This window comes from Oncorhynchus masou, chromosome 24 (genome assembly GCF_036934945.1).
Source record: "Oncorhynchus masou masou isolate Uvic2021 chromosome 24, UVic_Omas_1.1, whole genome shotgun sequence".
Classification (NCBI taxonomy): domain Eukaryota; kingdom Metazoa; phylum Chordata; class Actinopteri; order Salmoniformes; family Salmonidae; genus Oncorhynchus; species Oncorhynchus masou.
The window spans coordinates 85,464,081-85,486,552 of record NC_088235.1 but is presented as its reverse complement, the minus strand read 5'-3'; the positions used below and the strand labels follow the sequence as shown (position 1 = coordinate 85,486,552).

At 45.1% G+C, this 22,472-nt stretch overlaps 1 protein-coding gene across 1 annotated transcript in view; it reads left to right on the top strand.

The window, feature by feature from the left end:
- Positions 1-22,472, top strand: part of agbl4 (AGBL carboxypeptidase 4) — a 426,805-nt gene that overhangs the window by 196,509 nt on the left and 207,824 nt on the right. The window contains exon 5 of the mRNA XM_064935374.1: positions 13,154-13,370. Coding sequence (XP_064791446.1) covers positions 13,154-13,370 — 217 coding nt within the window. The remainder of the gene's footprint in view (positions 1-13,153; positions 13,371-22,472) is intronic.

The window sequence follows — 22,472 nt, the reverse complement described above, 5'->3', positions numbered from 1 at the left end:
TGGTCTTAATGGGTTCCTGTGTTATGAGTGGATGTATATTTGTGCTTATGAGACACTCGATAGAAGGAGAGAAAGCCATCTGCCTACCTGCTGAGTACTACTGTACATGGGTCACAGAAAGTACTGCTAGGCCAACATACAGTACAAGCATACACACTCACACACACTCACTCACTCACTCACTCACTCACTCACTCACTCACACACACACACACACACACACACACACACACACACACACACACACACACACACACACACACACACACACACACACACACACACACACACACACACACACACACACAAACACACAAACACACAAACACATATTTATGTGCTGTACAGAAACCCAGCCTAAAACCCCAAACAGCAAGCAATGCAGGTGTAGAAGCACAGTGGCTAGGAAAAACTCCCTGGAAAGGCAGGAACCTAGGAAGAAACCTAGAGGAACCAGGCTATGAGGGGTGGCCAGTCCTCTTTTGGCTGTGCTTGGTGGAGATTATAACAAAACATGGCAACACACACACCGTGTTGTATTCCTTCCAAAATCCTATTTTCCCTAACCCCTACTAACCCTTAATCTAACCATAACTCTAAACTAAACCCAAAGCTTAACCCTAAAACTATACCTAAACCTAAATGTAACCCCTAACCCCAACCTTAATTCTAACCCCAACCATAATTCTAACCCTAAACCTAAAATAGCTTTTTTCCTTGTGGGGACCGGCAAAATGTAAAAATCAAATCAAATCAAATTGTACTGGTCACATACACATGGTTAGCAGATGTTAATGTGAGTGTAGTGAAATGCTTGTGCTTCTAGTTCCGACAGTGTAGCAATTTCTAACATGTAATCTAATAATTCCACAACTACCTAACACACACAAATCTAAGTAAAGGTAAGGAATAAGAATATATAGATATAAATATATGGATGAGCAATGGCAGAGCGGCATAGGCAAGATGCAATAGTTGTTATAAAATACATTATATACAGTGGGGAAAAAAGTATTTAGTTTGTTATATACCCTTTGTTGGCAATGACAGAGGTCAAACGTTTTCTGTAAGTCTTCACAAGGTTTTCACACACTGTTGCTGTTATTTTGGCCCATTCCTCCATGCAGATCTCCTCTAGAGCAGTGATGTTTTGGGGCTGTTGCTGGGCAACACGGACTTTCAACTCCCTCCAAAGATTTTCTATGGTGTTGAGATCTGGAGACTGGCTAGGCCACTCCAGGACCTTGAAATGCTTCTTACGAAGCCACTCCTTCGTTGCCCGGTCGGTGTGTGTGGGATCATTGTCATGCTGAAAGACCCAGCCACGTTTCATCTTCAATGCCCTTGTTGATGGAAGGAGGTTTTCACTCAAAATCTCACGATACATGGCCCCATTCATTCTTTCCTTTACACGGATCAATCGTCCTGATCCCTTTGCACAAAAACAGCCCCAAAGCATGATGTTTCCACCCCCATGCTTCACAGTAGGTATGGTGTTCTTTGGATGCAACTCAGCATTCTTTGTCCTCCAAACACGACAAGTTGAGTTTTTACCTGACCATATGACATTCTCCCAATCTTCTTCTGGAACATCCAAATGCTCTCGAGCAAACTTCAGACGGGCCTGGACATGTACTGGCTTAAGCAGGGGGACACGTCTGGCACTGCAGGATTTGAGTCCCTGGCGGCATAGTGTGTTACTGATGGTAGGCTTTGTTACTTTGGTCCCAGCAGGTCATTCACTATTTTTTATTTTACCTTTATTTAACTAGGCAAGTCAGTTAAGAACAAATTCTTATTTTCAATGACGGCCTAGAACAAATTCTTATTTTCAATGACGGACTAGGAACAGTGGGTTAACTGCCTGTTCAGGGGGAGAACGACATTTGTACCTTGTCAGCTCGGGGGTTTGAACTAGTCCAACGCTCTAACCACTAGGCTACTAGGTCCCCCCGTGTGGTTCAGGGAGTTTTGTGATCATTTTGACCTCACGGGGTGAGATCTTGCTTGGAGCCCCAGATCGAGGGAGATTATCAGTGGTCTTGTATGTCCTCCAATTCCTAATAATTGCTCCCACAGTTGATTTCTTCAAACCAAGCTGCTTACCTATTGCAGATTTAGTCTTCCCAGCCTGGTGCAGGTCTACAATTTTGTTTCTGGTGTCCTTTGACAACTCTTTGGTCTTGGCCATAGTGGAGTTTGGAGTGTGACTGTTTGAGGTTGTGGACAGGTGTCTTTTATACTGATAACAAGTTCAAACAGGTGCCATTAATACAGGTAACGAGTGGAGGACAGAGGACAGGTCTGTGAGAGCCAGAAATCTTGCTTGTTTGTAGGTGACCAAATACTTATTTTCCACCATAATTTGCAAATAAATTCATCAAAAATCCTACAGTGTGATTTTCTGGATTTTTTTTCTTCATTTTGTCTGTCATAGTTGAAGTGTACCTATGATGGAAATTACAGGCCTCTCTCATCTTTTTAAGTGGGAGAACTTGCACAATTGGTGGCTGACTAAATACTTTTTTGCCCCACTGTACATATGAGATGAGTAATGCAAGATATGAAAACATTATTAAAGTGGCATTATTTAAGTGACTAGTGTTCCATTTATTAATGTGGCCAGTGATTTCAAGTCTGTATATCGGCAGCAGCCTCTCAATGTTAGTGATAGCTGTTTAACAGTCTGATGGCCTTGAGATATAAGTTGTTTTTCAGTCTCTCGGTCCCTGCTTTGATCCACCTGTACTGACCTCGCCTTCTGGATGGTAGCGGGGTGAACAGGCAGTGGCTTGGGTGGTTGTTGTCATTGATGATCTTTTTGGCCTTCCTGTGACATCGGGTGCTGTAGGTGTCCAGGAGGGCAGGTAGTTTGCCCCCGGTGATGTGTTGGGCGGACCGCACCACCTTCTGGAGAGCCTTGCGGTTGTGGGCGGTGCAGTTGCTGTACCAGGCGGTGATACAGCCCAACAGGATGCTCTCGATTGTGCATCTGTAAAAGTTTGTGAGGGTTTTAGTCACCACTTGTCTGAATTTTCCTTGTTTTACTATCCTTGTGAGGACTTCTGGTCCCCTAAGGATAGTAAAACAAAAACACACACACACACACAGCAAGAGGGGAAATCTAATTGTATTTGGATATGAAAATGCACGGATATGTGTAAATGACATTCCCAGGGCTCCAGCACGTTGAGTGATTTACCTTTGTGGCGTAATGGAGCAATTTCTTTCTTTCTTTCTTTCTTTTTTCCGCTTTTCAATCTGCAGTAAAAATTCTCGCTTAGCTCTGCGACAAGTCATCTGTCACTCTGCGCATGGCGGATGAGACTCTGGTGACAAAGTGGCCCCAAGACTTGCTATTCTGTCTCCCTTGAGGGAAATTAAAGAGCAGCAAGCATCAATTAAATACTACAGTGCTGCTTAGTGCAAAGCAATGCTGGCTAGTCATGTAGTTGATCAGTTGGTGACCTGGGACAGTGCGGATGGTTAGCTTTTACACTCAGGTATATGTTAGGGAGTTGTTTTATGGGGGTGATGATGGAAGTCAGATGTGATGGAGCATCAGTGTAGGATTCTAGTTGTATGTGTCTTTTGTTTGTGTTTCTGTTACATTAGGCATACAGAGGTTTGTATTTTGTTGACCCGACTATAGAAATGTTGTTTGAGAGCATTGAGGCTTTAAGGGCAAGGCTTCGGCAGCCAGAATCTCTCCAAAATGACCTGTAATTCCCAGTGTCCAGGTAATCACTGTAATGGCCTGTCAACACAGCCAGAGAAAGCAAGCAAACAATGCGCATTACTCACCCACTGTCAACTCATCCCTGCTTGGTTTCTGACCAGAAAACGTGTGTGTATGTGTGTCCATGTAACTGTGTGTGTGGACGTGTGTGAAAGAAAGAGAGAGAAAATCCCCCACAATAAGTCAAAAAGCCCCTTCTCTTCAGAGAGCAGAGTTGATCCCCTTTCTTGCCCAATGTCATGGCTGTCACATCCCCTCTGTGCTGAGTGTGTGTGAGGGAAGGAGAGAGAGAAAGAGAGGGCGGGGCGGGCTGTGGTCCAGGGGTCAGGCTCTGTTTTCACACTGCTGTCCTGTGGCCGAGCAGGGCTGTCACTCACACCCACACCAACACATCACATCAGAGAGGCTGAGAGCTGGGATGGTCTCCCAGGCCTACCTGTGAAATACAGTATTTCGTGCCTCTCCCCTCATCACAATCTGCTCCTCATCTACACCACACTTGTTGGAGGCCATTCTGTTTTGTCTCACTCCCTCTATTGATGAGCTCTCCATGTCATGTCATCCATCCCTATTCCATTATACACCTACAGTATACTCCTACCATCTCTTAGAGAGGCTACGGTCTAGCTGGCCTTATTTCATCCCACAAGGTTGCCTTTTGTTATTCTGACTGCGCTACAATTCGCCGAGTTCAATCAAAGACTGAGATTGCCAGCCCAGCTGTGATAAAAGTACATTCGGCTCTAAATTAAATTCAACATAACTGGGAAATGAAGCAAATGCGAATAAACAAAAGCGGATGCTCGGGTGATTTGACTGTGAATGATAGCGGTGGAGTGTGAAGGGTAATGTATTGTTTCTTCCTCTACCGTAATTGAGCTGTGCCTCTCAGAGGCTCTGATGTGACATGTGGTGCCCCGGGACAGGGCACAGAGACAGTAAGAGGATAGTAGTGCTGTGCTAAGCCTGTGATTCGCTAGCTGACTCCAGTCAACCTCAATAAGTGTGGTGGCCGCTCCTGCTCCCGCTCCCCCAGCCCCAATACCAGCCTGTGGCGTGGAAGTTAATTGGCAGCATCTGCTGTCTGGGAGCCCGAGCGCCCAGTTACCCCCCTGGCACCTGGAGCCACCAGTCTGCCTGCAGGCAGTGAGCGGAGAGAGCCCAAACACCACAGCTGCCACCGGTGCCAGGGGGGATGTGGTCAGACAGGCTGGCCGGCTGTGCCAGGCAGGGACACCCTCAGGGGACAGATGGTTTACAGATCTGGGTGGTAGTGGGGAGAGAGAAAGCAGAGAGAGATAGAGACTCACCTGCCATGCCCTAACAGGCACAACACTGATTTCCATTTAGAGAAGGCGAAGAGACTGCTGGATTTGGTTGTTGTGTAAAATTGGCTTCTTTTAAAACAACAAAGTGGAAAATGTAGCATTTTGTAGTAGAATCACAATGATTATTTTAATGCCGGTTGTGGTCAAATTATACTTGAAGCTTTTGTTGAGGCAGTATCCTAAATACAAAGTGCAGATCCTTTCCAATATGATGTTATTGTTTTGCATCTCATAAGGATTGTAGCTATCCTTTGTCCTAATGTCCTTGTGTGTGTGTGAGGTCATTCTCCAGTGAAATTGCTGGTTCATGCTCTTCATTTCCTGTGTACACTATGACATCACTCTAAGTGTATGAGATTATTCTGATGACCTCATTGTGACCTCATGCTTTGTCATGTTGCCATCAGGAGAGTGGATGATCTCATCAGCCTAACCTCTATCTGATGAGTCATAGTGACACAGACACAGTAACATGGTTATGATACGGCTGAGATCATTGTTGTCGTACTCTATTTAATGACTATGTTGATGTGCATTTTTTAGATTTACGTTATGGCTGAGAGAAACCAACAAAGAGGTTTTACACAGAGAGCTGAGATGGGAATACTTTCATCATTGGAATTTCACTTTCAGAAATTATGTTTTTTTTTTGTTGCAAAATGCATGTCTCCTTTGATGAACACATTTCCAACACAACTTATATATTTCAGGAACCTGCGGGTGAATTTACTGTATATGGTTTACTCTACAGGAGTCATTACACATTTCACGTTAGACTCCTGTCTTATCCCAGTATGAATGTTTACGTAAATACTTGAGGTAAGTTCACAGACAACAAAGGAGTGAGAGGGGAGGTTGTCTGTCTGGGAAGATAATGCTATCAGAGAGCAGGCAAATTGAATCTGGAGATGCATCTGCATTAGCCCTCAAAAAGCCCTGTCACTCCACCATCTCTACTCCATCTCAACAGCATCTCTCCAGCACACTGCCCTAGGCTACATTAAGCTACATGTCTGCCTTCCTGTAATTAACAGAGAGAGAGCTATTGTTCGCCTTCTATGGAGAATGAATGCGGTACAGTTGTCAGGAGCAGATTGCTCTACAGTATGTCTCGGATCTAAGAAATGTGTATGTGTTTTTGTTGTTTTTTTAGTTGGTTGTGTGCTTATGTGTGCTTGAGTGTGTGTGTGTCTGAAGTGTTGTTTGCCAGCCAGTCTGGCGCCAGGCTGTCTCCCTGGGTCCACTCCACCCAGTGAGCTGATGCAGACAGTAGACACATCCACATCTCCCCTGGGAGAGGAGAGTAGAGGAGAGAGAGAGGTCTCACAACCACTCCACCTGCTCTCTCTCTCTCTCTCTCTCTCTCTCTCTCTCTCTCTCTCTCTCTCTCTCTTTATCTCATAGACACTGTATTTGTTTACAACATGCTTTCAGACACCTTTTACTGATTTCTCAGTGTGTCTAATAGAATGTGTGATTTCTCTGTTGTTTGCGGCTGGGCAAGGCCAGCAGTTGTTTTGTTGTCTACAGAAGTGAGTGCATCTCAAACAGCTTTTCTATTATGAGTCATTATGACATTCGCTTTACTCCATGTTTAGCATATTCACATTAGCTGTAGTCCTAGTATGATGGGTGTGATGGGTGTGTTGGTGTCAGCCGTCAGCCAGACCACTCTGTGGCATTGTGGCTCCCCTGGGACCTGGCTGAGACTGAACACTAATGTGGGGTGGGGTCTAATGCTGCATGGTGTAGGTGCATGGGGAGCTGGTGTTTGTTCCTGTTATCATAACCCCTCTTACACATTTATCAACACACACACACACCAGGGTAAAACACTGACATCATGGTTGTGGCGTGTTAGTGCCCCCCTCCCAGACTAATGCCACCTGCCCTCATGCCCCAGAGTGGGGTGGTGGCGCCACGCTGGCGATGGCAGGGTGTTCATCTGCTCTAAGCACAGTCGGACCTGTAGCTGCACCAGCATGGAGCCATGAGCGGGCCTGGGGGAGGGGAGGGTGCTGCGGTGTAGTCAACCCTCTGCCCTGTCTGGCACATAGTCCACAGTTAATCAAATTAATTTACCCCATTGAGAAAAATCTAAACACCAAGTTTGTATTCAAACTTTCAGATTGGTTCACAGGTTTTGGATGAAGTTTAGTGCTATGGTATTGACCACAGTACTTTAGAGAGATCTAAAGACAGGGAGTGGACCTCCCTGTCTGTAGCAGGGAGGGGAAGGTCATGCCACGACTGAACACCACCGAGAGGTGTGGCCATCTGCTGGTCAATCAGGGTGCTGGCACAGCTACACTCCTCTCCAGGATGATTCTGAGCACTGAGCACGGTACAAGTTTGCTTGATCAGACAGGACAGGATTCTCAAGACCTCATTTAAGACATGTTTGCCCTGGTTTTGATTCTGAATGTGATCGCAAGCCACTGGCCCTACATCACATCGACATCCACATAACACCCGTGGAGACGTCTGTCTGTTGAACCGGCTGTGCATGAGGGATATGTGTATGAATAAAGGTCCACTGTTTGCACACGGATGTGAGTGGAATATTTCCGCACCACAGAGTAATATAATGCAGCCCACTCACCAGAAGAGGGGTTGTAGAAGGACTATCCTCCATCACAAGCCTCTATGCTTCACCACTGACCCTACTGTATGAACCCACTTTACAGTGCTGCCTGCCTGGCTCCCTCCATACCACCACTACCCAGCCAACCCAAACTGGAATGTCAGCAGCAGCGTAATTTATCACCCCCGAGCCCACTGAGTAATTCTAATGGCATGTATTTTGATGACTTATTTTGATATATTTAATGACGCCATAAAAACAAACCCTGAAGTTGAGTCGATGCCTCTAGCTGAATACTTAAGTACCCAGTGTGTGTGTTCTGAGTGATTTGGTCGAGAGAATTTGCGACGCTCTTAAAACATGAATAAAAGTGAGCTGGGGAGTGGTGTCTTGTTTGTGTGATAAACAGAAGAAGCACCATGGTGATGCGCAGCGACCTTACATGTTCTTATGTGACCTGATACCTATATAATCCACTTCCTTCTTACTCCTCTCTGCAACAATAGCTCTCATTTTTATCCATTATCCACTTTCATCCATTACCTCCTCTAATTACATACTCTGAAAATCCACTCTATGTCAGTCTATGATTTCACATTTAATCACCAGTCCAAATAGAGATAAAGTTTTTTTTTATATATATATATATAGATGTAAGAAACCGCTATTAGTGAATTTCACCTTAGTGTCTTGGACGTGGCTCAAGTTCCTCATAGTTTCCATTTCTGCATGCAAGCAGATTGGAATATACAACCCCAGTGCATTTCTCTGGGTCTTTGAGTTTATGGTTTCAGATCTAATGACCCAATGATTTAAGGTCTGGGAGGCTGTATGTGTGTGTTGCTGTTCGCCAGGCTCTTAGCTCTAACATGGCTATGTCCCCATAGCATTTATGAGTGGAGGTGAAGCATCACCCGCATGCTCTTGCAATAGAACGAAGTATGGAGCCAAGGCAGTTTTTGCTCTTACACATAGTACTTGGTGCTTTTAGGTGAGATTTGTATAACTCTGATAGAATACTGTATCTGCAGCTGCATACTATTCAATCATGGTAAGCTCTATGAATTTGATCTGATATTGATTGTTCGCCTGTTTGTTTGTCTAATTCACCCAAGGGTTTGTAATTTATTGTAGTCTCTAAAGGAAAGGATATTTTAAACGCTGATATCAGACAGCGTAACGTTGGGGAGACAGATTTACCTAGACTGAATAGAACATGCAAATCATGAGTGTTGAATGGTGAGAAGTGAACACTTCTGACATGGATGTCACATCTCACCTGTGATGCCTATTTTAACTTCTGTTTTTCCCCAAAATGCTGTGGAAAAAGGGACAAGACAGCAAATTAAACCTCTTAACGGTTTTGATGTTAACACCTTAGAAAATCTTTGAGCGGCTTGTTTAAACCACTCAGCTTCAGAGGGTCCCTGTTCAGGCTCAGATGTCTCTGTAAACTGCTTATTGTCTCCACAGAAAGTGGTCTTTGAGATGCCTTTCCAAAGGAAAGCCCGGAGCCTACTAACAACCCATGACTACTGTACATTGTTTTAAACCCACACACTGATTTGATGCTTTCCAGGACATTCAGTGACTTGCAGTGGCAATCACTATACACTATACTACAGTATACCATCAGTGATCACATACGGCCAACAGAATGACAAAGCAAGAGAGGTTGCTTAGTAACAGTGCGATTGGATACCGTCTTTATGTCTGATCTGCATCCTAAAAAGATGGATAGCTACATCACACATGTGAGTAGGAGGCATACTTGACTGTTTTCAGATCATTCTAAAGCTATTTTCTGCTTGGATTAGTATGCAAAAGAAGGAGGCTGTGCCATGTTTCAACAAAAGTGAAATTGTTCAACATCTGGCAGCGTAGGTAGAGAGATTGGCTCTTCAAATGCGGCTGGTAGTACATTATGGTTGTATAGTATCAAAAATATCATCCAAATGTAAACATTTTTATTTTAGGAACAGAGCTTCCATTTGTCACAAATTGATGGTGTAGAACTGTGGCACTTGTGGGACATATGTTAAACCATTCCCAACATTGAGCGCTTGACAGGCTCAGCTTTGAGCAGAGAGAAAAGCGAGTAGCGTGACTGCAGTGACCTCTACGCTTGATTGATTTGAGAATGTAGACAAGATGTCCCTAGTATGAAAGCTACCAATTTTATCCCTCATCTCTGAGACTTCTGAAGGAAACAGATCAACATCAAAATCAAAGCCCCTCTTGTATCTGCTAACAGTTGAGAAGTTGAAAAGTAGAGGGAAGGAGAGTGACACCTCAGTAAAGGCTTTTAGCTGCCAGTGCTCTGCTCTCTTTGGTGTTGACCCGGATTCTGCTGGAGAAGTCGTGTTATCACGTAAGACATTTCAAGCAGAGTTTTGTTTTTCTTATCTCCATTTATGCCTGCTCTTGTATAGAAGTTGTGTTAACACGTCTCACAGCCCTCGTTCAGTTGATGACCTTGAGCTTTAGGATGGAACTTTCCGTGGTGTAGAATATATTTGTGACGTGTGAGCGTGTGTTTGCTGTGGCACTGAATTGTGAAACCACGTTTGTGCACATTATCATTGGAGGCGGCTTTTTTGTTGTTGCCACATGCAGTGATAAATCTGTTTGGGAATGGGGGCACTGTACCACATCCTGAAGTACGAGAGGCATGGGGCAGCATTATTTAGATAAAACGAATTGCCAGCAGCCGTTCAGGAGCAGACACTGCAGAGATATAAACCAGGGGGACAGCAGCCTCTGCATCGCTGCTCTCCAGAGGAAGACACAAAGCTATTTTCTTTGGCCCATAACAGTAAAGCAGTCCTGCGATGGCCAGCAGTAAATTCCTGTTGTGTAATTACAATCAATATCGAAGACTCGCTCAGTAGCCAACAAGGTCAAATGGTACAGAGAAGAGCTGCACGGCTGGATAATGCCAAACAGATAGATGAATAAATAACTGGATAAAGTGTCATCTTATTTCATTCTTCCGAGGTGGGGTGTGACAGGGTAATGCGGCCCCCTGTTTTCAGCCTGCCAGGTCTCCTGGGTGTGCAGGGAACAGCAGAAGGTCCTGCACTCAGCAATGGAGGAAGCAAAACACCTGGGACCTCCTGACACAAACTATCATTGTGCTGTGTTTGTGTGGGCGTCCATGTGTGCGTGCGTGTGTTTGTGTGGGCGTCCATGTGTGCGTGCGTGTGTTTGTGCGCGTGTGTGTTTGTTCGTGAGTGTGTTTGTGCATGCGTGTGTTTGTGCGTGCGTGTGTTTGTGCGTGCGTGTGTTTGTGCTTGCGTGTGTTTGTGCGTGCGTGTGTTTGTGTGGGCGTCCGTGTGTGCGTGCGTGTGTGCGTGCGTGTGTTTGTGCGTTTGTGTGTGTGTGTGTTTGTGTGTGTGTTTGTGTGTGCGCGTGTGTGCGCGTGTGTGTGCGTATGTGTGTGTGTGTGTGTGTGTGTGTTTGTGTGTGTGTGTGTTTGTGCGTGTGTGTGTGTTTGTGTGTGTGTGTGTGTGTGTGTGTGCGTGTGTGTGTCTCTGTGTTTGTGTGTGTGTGTGTGTGTGTGTGTGTGTGTGTTTGTGCGCGTGTGTGTTTGTGTGTGTGTGTGTGTGTGTGTTTGTGTGGGCGTCCATGTGTGCGTGCGTGTGTTTGTGCGCGTGTGTGTAATTCACATGAACAGGACAAACACTTCACCAATACACATTTTTCATCCCACATTCCACCAATATGTTTGATTAGGAATAAAATCCTTTGATTTAAATGAAAGGTAATATATTTTATTTAAATTAGAGGTAATTGCATGAGCCAAGTTCCCAAAATATCACACAGAGTATACTTGATTACACAAGCAGGTTAAAGTTAGTGAAAATGTAGAAATTCTTAAAAGAAAAGTTTTTAATTATTGCTTCCTTCTCCCATTCCTTCTCTTCATGGCGCTTGTTGAGCACATGTATACATACGAATGTGTGGTGTATGTCTTTGGGCCCGTGCCCAGTAGTATTGTCGACTAGCTCGTCAGCCACCGAATGCCCTGTAGGATGCAGTGCAGGGGTGTGGGAGAGGCACTCGCCCAGGCAGCCAGCCTTGGGGCTCTGCAGACACTGGATAAGAGCCTTCTCTGGAGGGGGGCGGGCCAGCACTGCTTACTGCTCCCTCTCCTCTCACTCCCCTCTCTCTACCTCTCTCCCCTCTTTCTCTCTCCTTCTCTTCAGCCAGGCATGAGGCAGGGCGGGGTGGCTGCATTAGTATTCTGCTGAGACAGGCACACTTGCACAGAGATAGGAACACTTTCTCCTCTACCAGGGGAATAATCAGCTTGGCCTTTTCCCCCTTTCCTCACTTTGCCTTTATACAACTCGGGTAATTTGGTTTGATTTTAATTTTTTATTTCACTTTGTAGCGGCAGCAGCATTTTCTTTGAGTGTTTGTTTGTATATATATAAATATGCGTGTGTGTGTGGGCGCGCGCACGTCAGCATAAAAACCAACAGCCTATTTCCCATCTGCCCATCCCTAGTTGAGAGGCGATAGAGTATGGGGCTTATTGAGAGGGGGGTCAGTGAGTCCCAGGTTCATTTGAGACAGGCTGCCTGCTGCCCTCTGCTTATCAGATAGGCCGCTCAGGACGGCAGGCTGCTATCAGATACAGATAGCATCTCAATCTGATCCTGGTCCTACAGGAGAGACACCAGCCTGCCATCACAGCCTCTGATCTGCCTCCTCTTTCTCATCCTCTTATCTTCTGTCTCCCTCCTCCTCACTCACTCTCTCTCCCCCTCCCCTTCCCATCATCCTCTCTGTGGCCTCAGCTCAATGCCTGTCCGTTATTGCTTTTTCCCCTCTCAGAAGATTCACTCTCTTCTACTCCTCTCTTTGCCTACATTTGTTGTGGATCGTTATTCACCCCCCCCCCACCTTTTCTCTCACATATCCTTGTTGTCAGCTTTTTTATTTGCATGTGCACAGGCTTTATATGCAGTTATCAGCTGCGTAGACACTCATTCAGCTGGGATGTACCATCAATTGTTAGCCTGTATGAAATATCCATAGTCTACCATTGTCCTTCTTTATTTACTGCTTAATACAGTTAGTTTGGGATGCAACTCAGATGATGCCCAGTGAACAGGAGAGATGCAGAGGCAGCCAGGGGAATAGAGAGAGCAGAGCAGAGCAGTAAACTGAGAGGCTGTAGGGGATGCAGTAGTGTCACATTTCTGATTGATCGCTACTTAAGGCCCCTGGATCACTCTCCTTGTAGCCCTCGGCATTACCACAACAGACCGGATGACAGCGAGACTAGAAACTTTCCGTACTGTTCCATGCTCTCACATTGATACCAATGACCTTATAGACAAAATGCTGCAAGCAGTTGTCCGTTTATAATCGGTTATCAACCTGATAGAGTCTGGGGAAAGGTTCTGAGGGAATTATCTAATACGTATACAGTATGTATTGTATATGAGACATGAATTTTCTCGAAATTGAAATGTTCCCCTGTTCTTGCAGGCAAAGACTCCCGACTAAGAATGTGTACTACTACCGTTGCCCTGACCATCGGAGAAACTACGTGATGTCTTTTGCCTTCTGCTTTGATCGAGAGGATGATGTGTACCAATTTGCTTACTGCTACCCCTACACCTACACCAGACTGCAGCACTACCTGGACAGCTTGGAGCGCAGGAACCTGGACTACCTGCAGAGGGAGCAGCTGGGGCTCAGTGTGGTGAGTGTGTGTGTGTGTGTGCGTGCGCATGCGTGCGTATACGTGTGTGTCCTCTCTCCCTCATCAAACAGTTTTCAACAGACTACCAAAGAGCCCCAGCCCAGGTCTATCCACCAGTCCTCCCTTCACATTTTCATGTTATCAGTATGACTGTTGAACTCTGTGTGATTGTAGCCAGAAGACAGGAGGGATCCTTGACTGTGCTACTGTCGGTGGTGTGGTGGTGAGGCTGGTTGAGCCACACAGTGTCTCCTCGCTGTGTTGTGCCTGTGCAGCGCTGCACGCTGGTTGCCCTCTGAGGGAGAACACTGCGGCCTGTAATCAGCAGAGCTCTCTCTTCACAGGAACAGGAAGAGGATCGTTCACACTGCCTGCAGTGCTGTCTGCTCTTATCAAATAATAGTAGGAGAAAAACTCATTGGAAATGCTTATTATTATTATTTTTGTATGATTATTTTAAAAAAAATAACATTTGTCAAGGAGAGCTAGCTGCAAGGGGCAATGTTGAAAGTGCGTTTATTAATAAGGAATGTGGCGTAAATTTTTAAAGGAGTCACATTTTTATGAAATATGGTTTGAAAGGGCAGATGATGTTGGTGAAGAATAATTTCAGAAAGTGATCTCTCAACTAATAGGAGCCCAGAATTGGCAACAAAGACAAGAACAGGTATTGGCATATTCCTTCAATAAATCCCATCATATAATTAGAATTCTAGAATTCTATTAGTTTTTCTATCCTTCCCACTGTCCTATGACATGTACAAAATGAGGGCTCCAAAGTGTGCAGCATTAGTTCTACTTTTTAGCTTCACCAGCACTTTGTGATAAATACAAGAAGTTCAGACATAAAACTGAGTAAGTTGGCACTCAGACTAAGGATTAGTTTAGTATGCATAGTCATAGAGGCGTTTTATGGCCTTATTTGTCTTTTAATGTCCTGCGGTCCTGGATCTCTGACAGCCCGGCCCAGCAATCTCATTACGACCTGCAATGAGAGAGGGATGAGGGGACCTTTCCGTCTGCTGCAGTAAAGAGCCCAAGTCCCTCCAGTGGCTTCACACACCCACATGATACATGTTAGCTGGAAGAGCTTAACATATACAGTACCAGTCAAAAGTTTGAACACATCTACTCATTCCAGGGTTTTACTTTATTTTTTTTACTATTTTCTACATTGTAGAATAATAGTGAAGACATCAAAACTATGAAATAACACATATGGAATCATGTAGTAACCAAAAAAGTGTTAAACAAATCAAATATAGTTTATATTTGAACCACCCTTTGCCTTGATGACAGCTTTGCAAACTCTTGGCATTCTCTCAACCAGCTGCATGAGGTAGTCACCTGTAATGCATTTCAATTAACAGGTGTGCCTTGTTGAAAGTTAATGTGTGGAATTTCTTTCCTTCTTAATGCGTTTGAGCCAATCAGTTGTGTTGTGACAAGGTAGGGGTGGTATACAGAAGATGGCCTTATTTGATAAAAGACCAAGTCCATACCACAGTATGGCAAGAACAGCTCAAATAAGCAAAGAGAAACGACACTCCATCATTACTTTAAGACATAAAGGTCTGTCAATCTGGAAAATGTCAAGAACTTTTAAAGTTTCTTCAAATGCAGTCGCAAAAAACCATCAAGCGCTATGATGAAACTGGCTCTCATGAGGACCGCCACAGGAAAGGAAGACCTTGAGTTACCTCTGCTGCAGAGGATAAGTCCATTAGTCCAAATTTTAGATTTTTGGTTCCAACCACCGTGTCTTTGTGAGACACGAGTAGGTGAACGGATGATCTCCACATGTGTGGTTACACCGTGAAGCATGGAGGAGGAGGTGTGAGGGGGTGCTTTGCTGGTGACACTGTCAGTGATTTATTTAGAATTCATTGCACACTTAACCAGCATGGCTACCACAGCATTCTGCAGCGATATGCCATCCCACCTGGTTTGCTCTTAGTGTGACTATCATTTGTTTTTCGACAGGACAATGACCCAACACATCTTCAGACTGTGTAAGGGCTATTTGACCAAGAAGAAGAGTGATGGAGTGCTGCATCAGATGACCCGGCCTCCACAATCACCCGACCTCAACCCAATTGAGATGGTTTGGGATGAGTTGGACCACAGAGTGAAGGAAAAGCAGCCAACAAGTGTTCAGCATATGTGGGCACTCCTTCAAGACTGTTGGAAAAGCATTCCAGGTGAAGCTGGTTGAGAGAACCCCCCCCCCCCCCCCCCACACACACACACACAGAAACCACATGTGCATATCTACACACACAATGAAAGAGTGATTTTTGTTCCATTGCCCTTTCAGATGCAGACTCCATGAAGAAATGACACTGTGGCATTAAATAGCAAATGGACCTATAGTAAATCATCAGGGGGTAAAACAAAAGCCTCAACATTTAGTGTGGCGTTCACTGGTGAGCTTGACTGATTGCCTTAGCATGAACAATAGCATTTTCAATCAGCCTCTCACTCAGTTTAACTTGTGCATGAAGGCATGAGATAGAAAGTGTGCTGTACAATGCTCCTTATTTCTGATCATTAGGTATGGCTTGCTCATAGGCTAGTCATAGCTCCAAATGGAACTTGTTGGAAAGCTTGATTTCAGAGATGTAGCTACACATTTGAGGTGTGATTATAAATCAGAGGTTGCTTGGATTGTTTCAGACCAGAATGAGCCTGAAAGTGCTTGTCAGAACTGCAGGGCTAGAATTTGTCAGTGACACAGTTCCTCCAGTTTTCTGCTACTCCGCATTAACTTTCAACTTTCATTGTTGGAGGGATTTGAAAGGAGGGTTACGTCAGTGTGTACATTGGCTGATGTCTCAGGGAATGTAAACAAGTGCCAAAGTAAGAAAATATGAGGAGGAGACAAACTGGACTCAGAGTGACAGACTTAGAGACCGGAAGACAAGCAGAGGGAATCAGGCCTCAGGGCCAAGCAGCTGTAGCACACTAGGTCTACCTGCCTACCGATAAACAGCTGCCGTAATTGTGATGCCTCGTCTCCACCAAACACAAAGAGAGATCATAGCTCCACTGTAATAGGGGAGGACTACTATAATTGCACTTCTGGGATAATAACAAATGCTTGAACTGCATATTGCCTTTTAGCCTCCGTCTCTCTACCATCCCTTTATCGTTTTTCTCTCTCTCTCTCTTCTCCACTCCCTTTTTATATAGCGCCGAGATCTGCTTCAGGGACCAATAGTAAAACAGCTTTTTGATGGCGTCTGTGCTACTGTAGGTGAACACCAAAGCTTTGTAAGCATACTAAGCAGTATGCGTTTGCATGTTTGTCAGTCAGTGTATGGAAATCTTTTTTGCCATCTGCTTTGCCCAGGTGTCATTCAATGAGATGTGGGGTGAGGTTGGAAAAACCTCTGTTCATCTGTGACAACTTAACAGGCAGCTCGGGCTTTTGTTTATGGCCAAAGGTTTCTTTCCTTCAGCTCTTTTAAGACAGACATTACAGACATACTGGATGTCTCTCTTGCTTCTTGTACCCTAACACATTCTTTGTGATGGTCTACGGTCCTGTGATGGACTAGTGGGTTATATGAAAGGTTTTATAGAGTTTCTGTTGGAAGGGTTAGGCAGTGTATCCATTCCCCTGTTCTCTCTTTCTGAACATTTCTCCTACAATCCATTCCTTGACTGTTGTGTGAGCTACTCTCCCCCCTGAGGGACAAGTCCATGAAGACAGAGTGGATGCTGCTTGGACATTTCTCTGCTAACAAGTGTGTACACTCCAGGCAGAAGTTTCCTTAAACTATTCCACCATTTCTCTCGTATTGACTGCTAAAAAGACGGCCAGGGCCCAGTATTGAAAGCACACCAAGTGTGTTTGCTACACAAGTTGACAAAGCTTTTTCTTATGGGCAGAGTCAGTCTAGGAGTTGCAGAGAAAGCACTTTTACCATTCCCTTCCTGTCATGATGGCCAACTGTGGCACTATTTGTCACCTCTGACAAAGCAGCCCTTATCTGCAGCTATCTATGATTAATGTACAAATAAGAGCTGCTCAGGATGATAAGTGAGGAGTCGATGACCATTCTTAAGTCTGCACCCTTCAGCTGCCATCACTGAGTTCCACAATACTTACTGTGTTTTATGAGGGAAAAAGAATCACCCTAAAAGTATTTTCTCAAAACAGAGGATTTTTTCATTTTGAAGTGTGCAGCTTAAATAAGGAAAACAAGTTCCTCAAATTTGACATAGGAACACAATAAACTGACATTGTTGCAACGGAGTTACACAATGCTTGCTGTAATAACCACAAAACCCTTTGCTCCTCATTCTAAACCAGCTCTGAGCTTGTCTACAATAATAGGCCTTCTAAGTGCCCTGTGGATGTCACCTTCAAACGTTCAGGGCTCACACAGACTGAGGATGTAAAGAGGCCCTTCCATCCCAATGCTCCAAGGAGGAAAGAGGCGTGTGGAAACGTCAGATGATGTGCTGGTCTGGGAAGGTGGTTTTCTACGGTCCTAATGGCCACTGGGTCTCCTGCAGACAGGCTGTAGGGGACTGTGTCTCCGTGCCTGTTAGTGGGAATAAAGGATGAGAGGGGCCTTTTGCCCACGGAGTTGGCACTGCGGCTGTCTGCTGGGCTTATCGCTGTGTTTGTACACTGCGTGCCAAGATTTAATCAATAGCCACTCTACCTTCCGCTAGGAGAGAAGGTCAAACTGACTTGAGCGTTAGTAGCTGATGCTAGAGAAGAGAAGAGAAGAGAGGGAGACTAGGTTTGTCTTTCCTACTGCATGGTGGATGGATGGCCATGCTGTGTGAAACCAGGCTGCTGGGTAATTGCACGAGGTCTTGCCATTTACTGGCTTAACAGCAGCCAAAGTGTCTCACACAACATCATGAAGCATTTTGCTCTCCCTTTGTGTCCACTCTTTCACATCCCCGTTCAAGGATGCTGTTGACAGCAGCCATGTCTGTTCTTCCATGAATGATTCTATGATGGCGGTCTAATTTGGAGAGCCCTCCAACAGCTGACTGGTATTTTTGAGCCGCTATCAGACTGCCTGGGCAAGCCTTCATTATCATCTGTATGAGCTGAGAACACAATATCACATACAGTGACCGCACTAAGTGGAAGTCGTTTGGAACATACAGAGGGAATTGATGATCTCTAGTTCTGACGTCTTGCTGAGGAATGCTGTTTGCCTATATATAATAGCACTGCAGCAGCCTAGAATGTCATACACCAGACCTCGGCTCAACCTTTCTGAAGGGTTGTGGGGTCATGCATGATCACTTTTGCTTGACCCTGGCTGCTCTGGTTGCTATGACAAGAAGCTGGCCTTTATTGGTATTTGACCTCTATTCCAACATAGTTGGAAAGTGCTGATGTAGCTGGATGTGCATTTAGGGATATAAATGGGTCTGTTTCACCTGTTATATCTCAGCGAGGTTGGATCAATGGCTTGGCCTCTGACCCCAACAGTAGAGCAAGGAATTTATTCCACATGAAATTGAAGATAAAACGGTTTATACGACCCCATGCTATTGAGCTGGCCTTTTATCTAGACCAATGAGATTCCTCTAGGCTGTTGTCTCAGTGCTTTATTGCATATCATGACCCCTATAGCAATGCCATCTCACCAGTGTTTAGTATAGTAATGACGAAAGAATGGAGTGGGCTGGAGAAAAGGTAGGTATGGCTAGTGTGGTGGAGACAGTGGCCATTGTCATTAACATACGTTATCTTAAGTGGAATTGGAGGCCATAGCCTATGTGTGGTAGAAAGATAATTCAGTAGAATGTTTGTCAGATGGTGGTGTATTTTCCAACTTGACTTATTATAATGCAGGCACAAAAAGAGCAGATTTGCTCAGTCAGAGATAATATTTATTTTTGAAATTGGAAATCGCTCACACCTTTAAGGCTTAACGCTCTCTCAATATTGTGGAGCGGCTCTGTGAGCTACTTTATATTCACGGGCCCGCAGATAGAATGACTGAGTGGTGAGAGAGGAGAGGGGTGCTTTATGGACAGAAGGATATCACCCAGCATGGCTTATGTTGTCACTTAGCTGGCAGCAGCTCTCTCAGCCTCAGATACAACACCTCTGCCTCCTCTCTCATCCTCTCTCTCCTGCTGCACTCACCTATAATAGATAGATCTTCTCCATCATCAACAACCCTGTCCTCACATACTGAGGCATCGGCACCAGAGGAGAGGTGGTACTGTTAGCAGACCCACAAGCCTCACAGTGCAGGGATGACATTTCTCACTGGCACCTAGCTCCAGTGGTGGGCTAGGTAGGTAGTGGTGGTGCTGGGAAGGAAGGCTCTGCTGAGGGAGAGTGGGTACTGTAGGCGCTGCCTTGCAGTGTGGGAGTCATGTGGAGGGGGTTGGGAGAGTGAGTTATCAAGTGACAGAGGAAAAGGGATGCGTTCTCAAATGGATCCGCTGCAGCAGACACGCTCGTTGGCTCCTTCTCAGAGAAATCTAATCCAAGCCACAAAGCTCTGCACTGCCATCCTTCTCGCTCTCTCTGCCGCCCGACAATGAATATTTACTAACCACTACTTTCTAGATGACTCCATGGATGGAGGACTGTGCATGTAAAAAAGTATCTGTTTCATTTTAGTGTCAGTCCTCCTCTCCCATAGGGCCAAGGAAGAGGAAAAAGAAGAAATAGTTTTCTAAAAGTGTTCAGGTTTTTTAATAGGTCAGAATACACTTTTCTGACAGTGTAATTGCTTTCCATTGCTAGACCCATAGTGGGGAGTTGGGACCCTGGAAGGAAGAAGAGAGAAAAGAGGAGAGATAGAAAGAGATATGGAAGGGGAGAGAGAGAGAGAGAGAGAGAGAGAGAGAGAGAGAGAGAGAGCGAGGTGTACAGTAGATCATTTGTTAGGAGAAAAGAATGAAAATTAATGAAAAGAGAGTTGCTCACCCTCTGAATGCAGCCAAGCTTGAAATTCACTTTGAGGGAAACTTAATTTGTTGTAAATGGGTGAAAAACATATTTAGGAATAGGGAGGAGAGGCTGCGGCGCCTGTCTGTGGCAGATGAGGATGCTATGCTCTGAAAGCTTAAGCTGAATGGGGAGGAAATGCATAGCCTGTTATTTTCATCCATTGTAGATGGATAGTCATTATTACTCCCTCCTATAACGTCATTTGGAATGAAAATAAGTCTGTGATACTAGTGTATTTCTGAGAACTTCAGCCTGTCAAAAGTTACCTAGAAGGATAATAGTGTGTGGCCCATTTGGCTTAGGGACAGATCCTATATGTCTTTGTGTCTAATTCCACAGGGGAAGATTATGTTGTGCTGGTTTAGAATCTTCAATACTGTATAGATCGATACAGCCAAATTTGTTTTCTGATTAGCTGGTGGCTGTGGTATGGAATTACTGCCAGGGTATTTAAATCAGAAACCTGGTCCGTTTACCCCTGCCTACAGTTATAGCCTAGACCTCAACATACATGTGAGGACAATTTTCTATGAAGCAGGTCATTTTACTCAGAAAGGCTGAACAAAGTGAAGTCCTTGACCCTGGTATACAGCACTCAGTACCCCTCTCCAATGTTCCCATAGCATAGTAGTTGGAGCCAGACAGTTGGAGCTCTCTGAGTGGGTGTGTGGGTGAGATGTACTCCCATGGAATTGAATGTGAGGATAAGAGTCAATGAAGAGGAGCAGCCATCCCTGCAGTGCCTTCAACAGAACAACTCTAAAGCCTATGAGATTTACATAAGTCTGATCTTCATGCCGGTCCTTCTTTCATGTGCCTGTCTGTCACACAAAGGCATCCTCAGATGCTGCTGACCACAGTATGGTAAACATGTGAGGAGGGACATATTGTCCCTGTTGAATAAAACAACAAGAGGCAGTCTCACTATAAATTAAACACATAGGGCCTTGAGGCAGTCATAGGGAGGACAGCCCAAGGATGAGGGCGTGTGTTTAGGGCGGTCAGGGTTGGGGATGAGCAAGCGTGGTCACTGAAGCGCTTTCTCTCTCTACGTGGTCCTGGGGTCCTCTACAGAACAGTGGCCTCCACCCTGGCCACAGGCCCTAACCCTACACTCCTCCGGGATCAGCCCCTCTGCCTCGGCCCAGTGCCCTGACATGTGGGGACTGGAGACGACTGATAACAAACATCTCCAGTCATCCTCCTCTGCCTCTCACACCCACCAGGCTTTTTATCCGCCCTGCAAAGATACTCTTGTCCATTCCACACTTCTCTTTTAACTCCCCTGTTGCACTTCTCCTTTTTACCTGAAGTAAAGAAATAAGGAAGGATGTGACTGGGCCCATTTTTCCTCCACTTTCTATTCACTCCTCTTCCTTTCTCCCTCAGCTCCCCCCAGCCCCAGTGCCTGTGTGTCTGCTCTTCTCCCCAACACTGGAGTGTCTGCCTGAGAGAGATGGATGCCAGCTCCTCTCTCTCCAAAGGCACAATGTCTCTCCTCTCTAGCACGCCTGCACCTGCATATTGTGATATAGTGCTTCTATTCACTAGAGTCGATTGCCTTTAACGGAACCCAGGCAGACTGGGGAAATTGAAAGGGATTGCGGCCTGCTTTTCATCAGAGCAGGAGCGGCGCAGGCTGGAGGGTTTTGGGTCACGGGGGGCTCTGGGGGCTCTGGGGGAGCTTGGCTGGAGAGGGGGTATAGAGGGAGGGGGGACTTGGATGTCAAGGAGATGGACTTGGATCTGCTGCCAGGTGGCGTGGCAGTTGATTTCTGTCGATTCACTCCCATCTGCATGGCTATTCATCTCTTTGGCGCCGGTTATGTTAGGAAATACTGTACTGCTGAATGAAATTATTCTCAGGAGAGGAGCGTAACAGTAGAAGCCTTTTGTTCTTCTATGGATTTGTTTCCATGTGGGAGTTCCTATTGATCAGTTAAGTATTGAAATAAAGAGGGAAGCGCAGAAAGAAAATACACATCTTCAAGGAATATCTCGTGTTTTTTTTCATTTCATATCAATGTTTAGTTAATTCTTTGAACATGTCATGTTTAAGCTTTCCCTTTACGCCTTCATTCCTCTTGGAGAGAATCACTAAATGTAATTACTGATTGTTTTATAAAATCCTTGGTCTTTCTAACGAGTTAGCA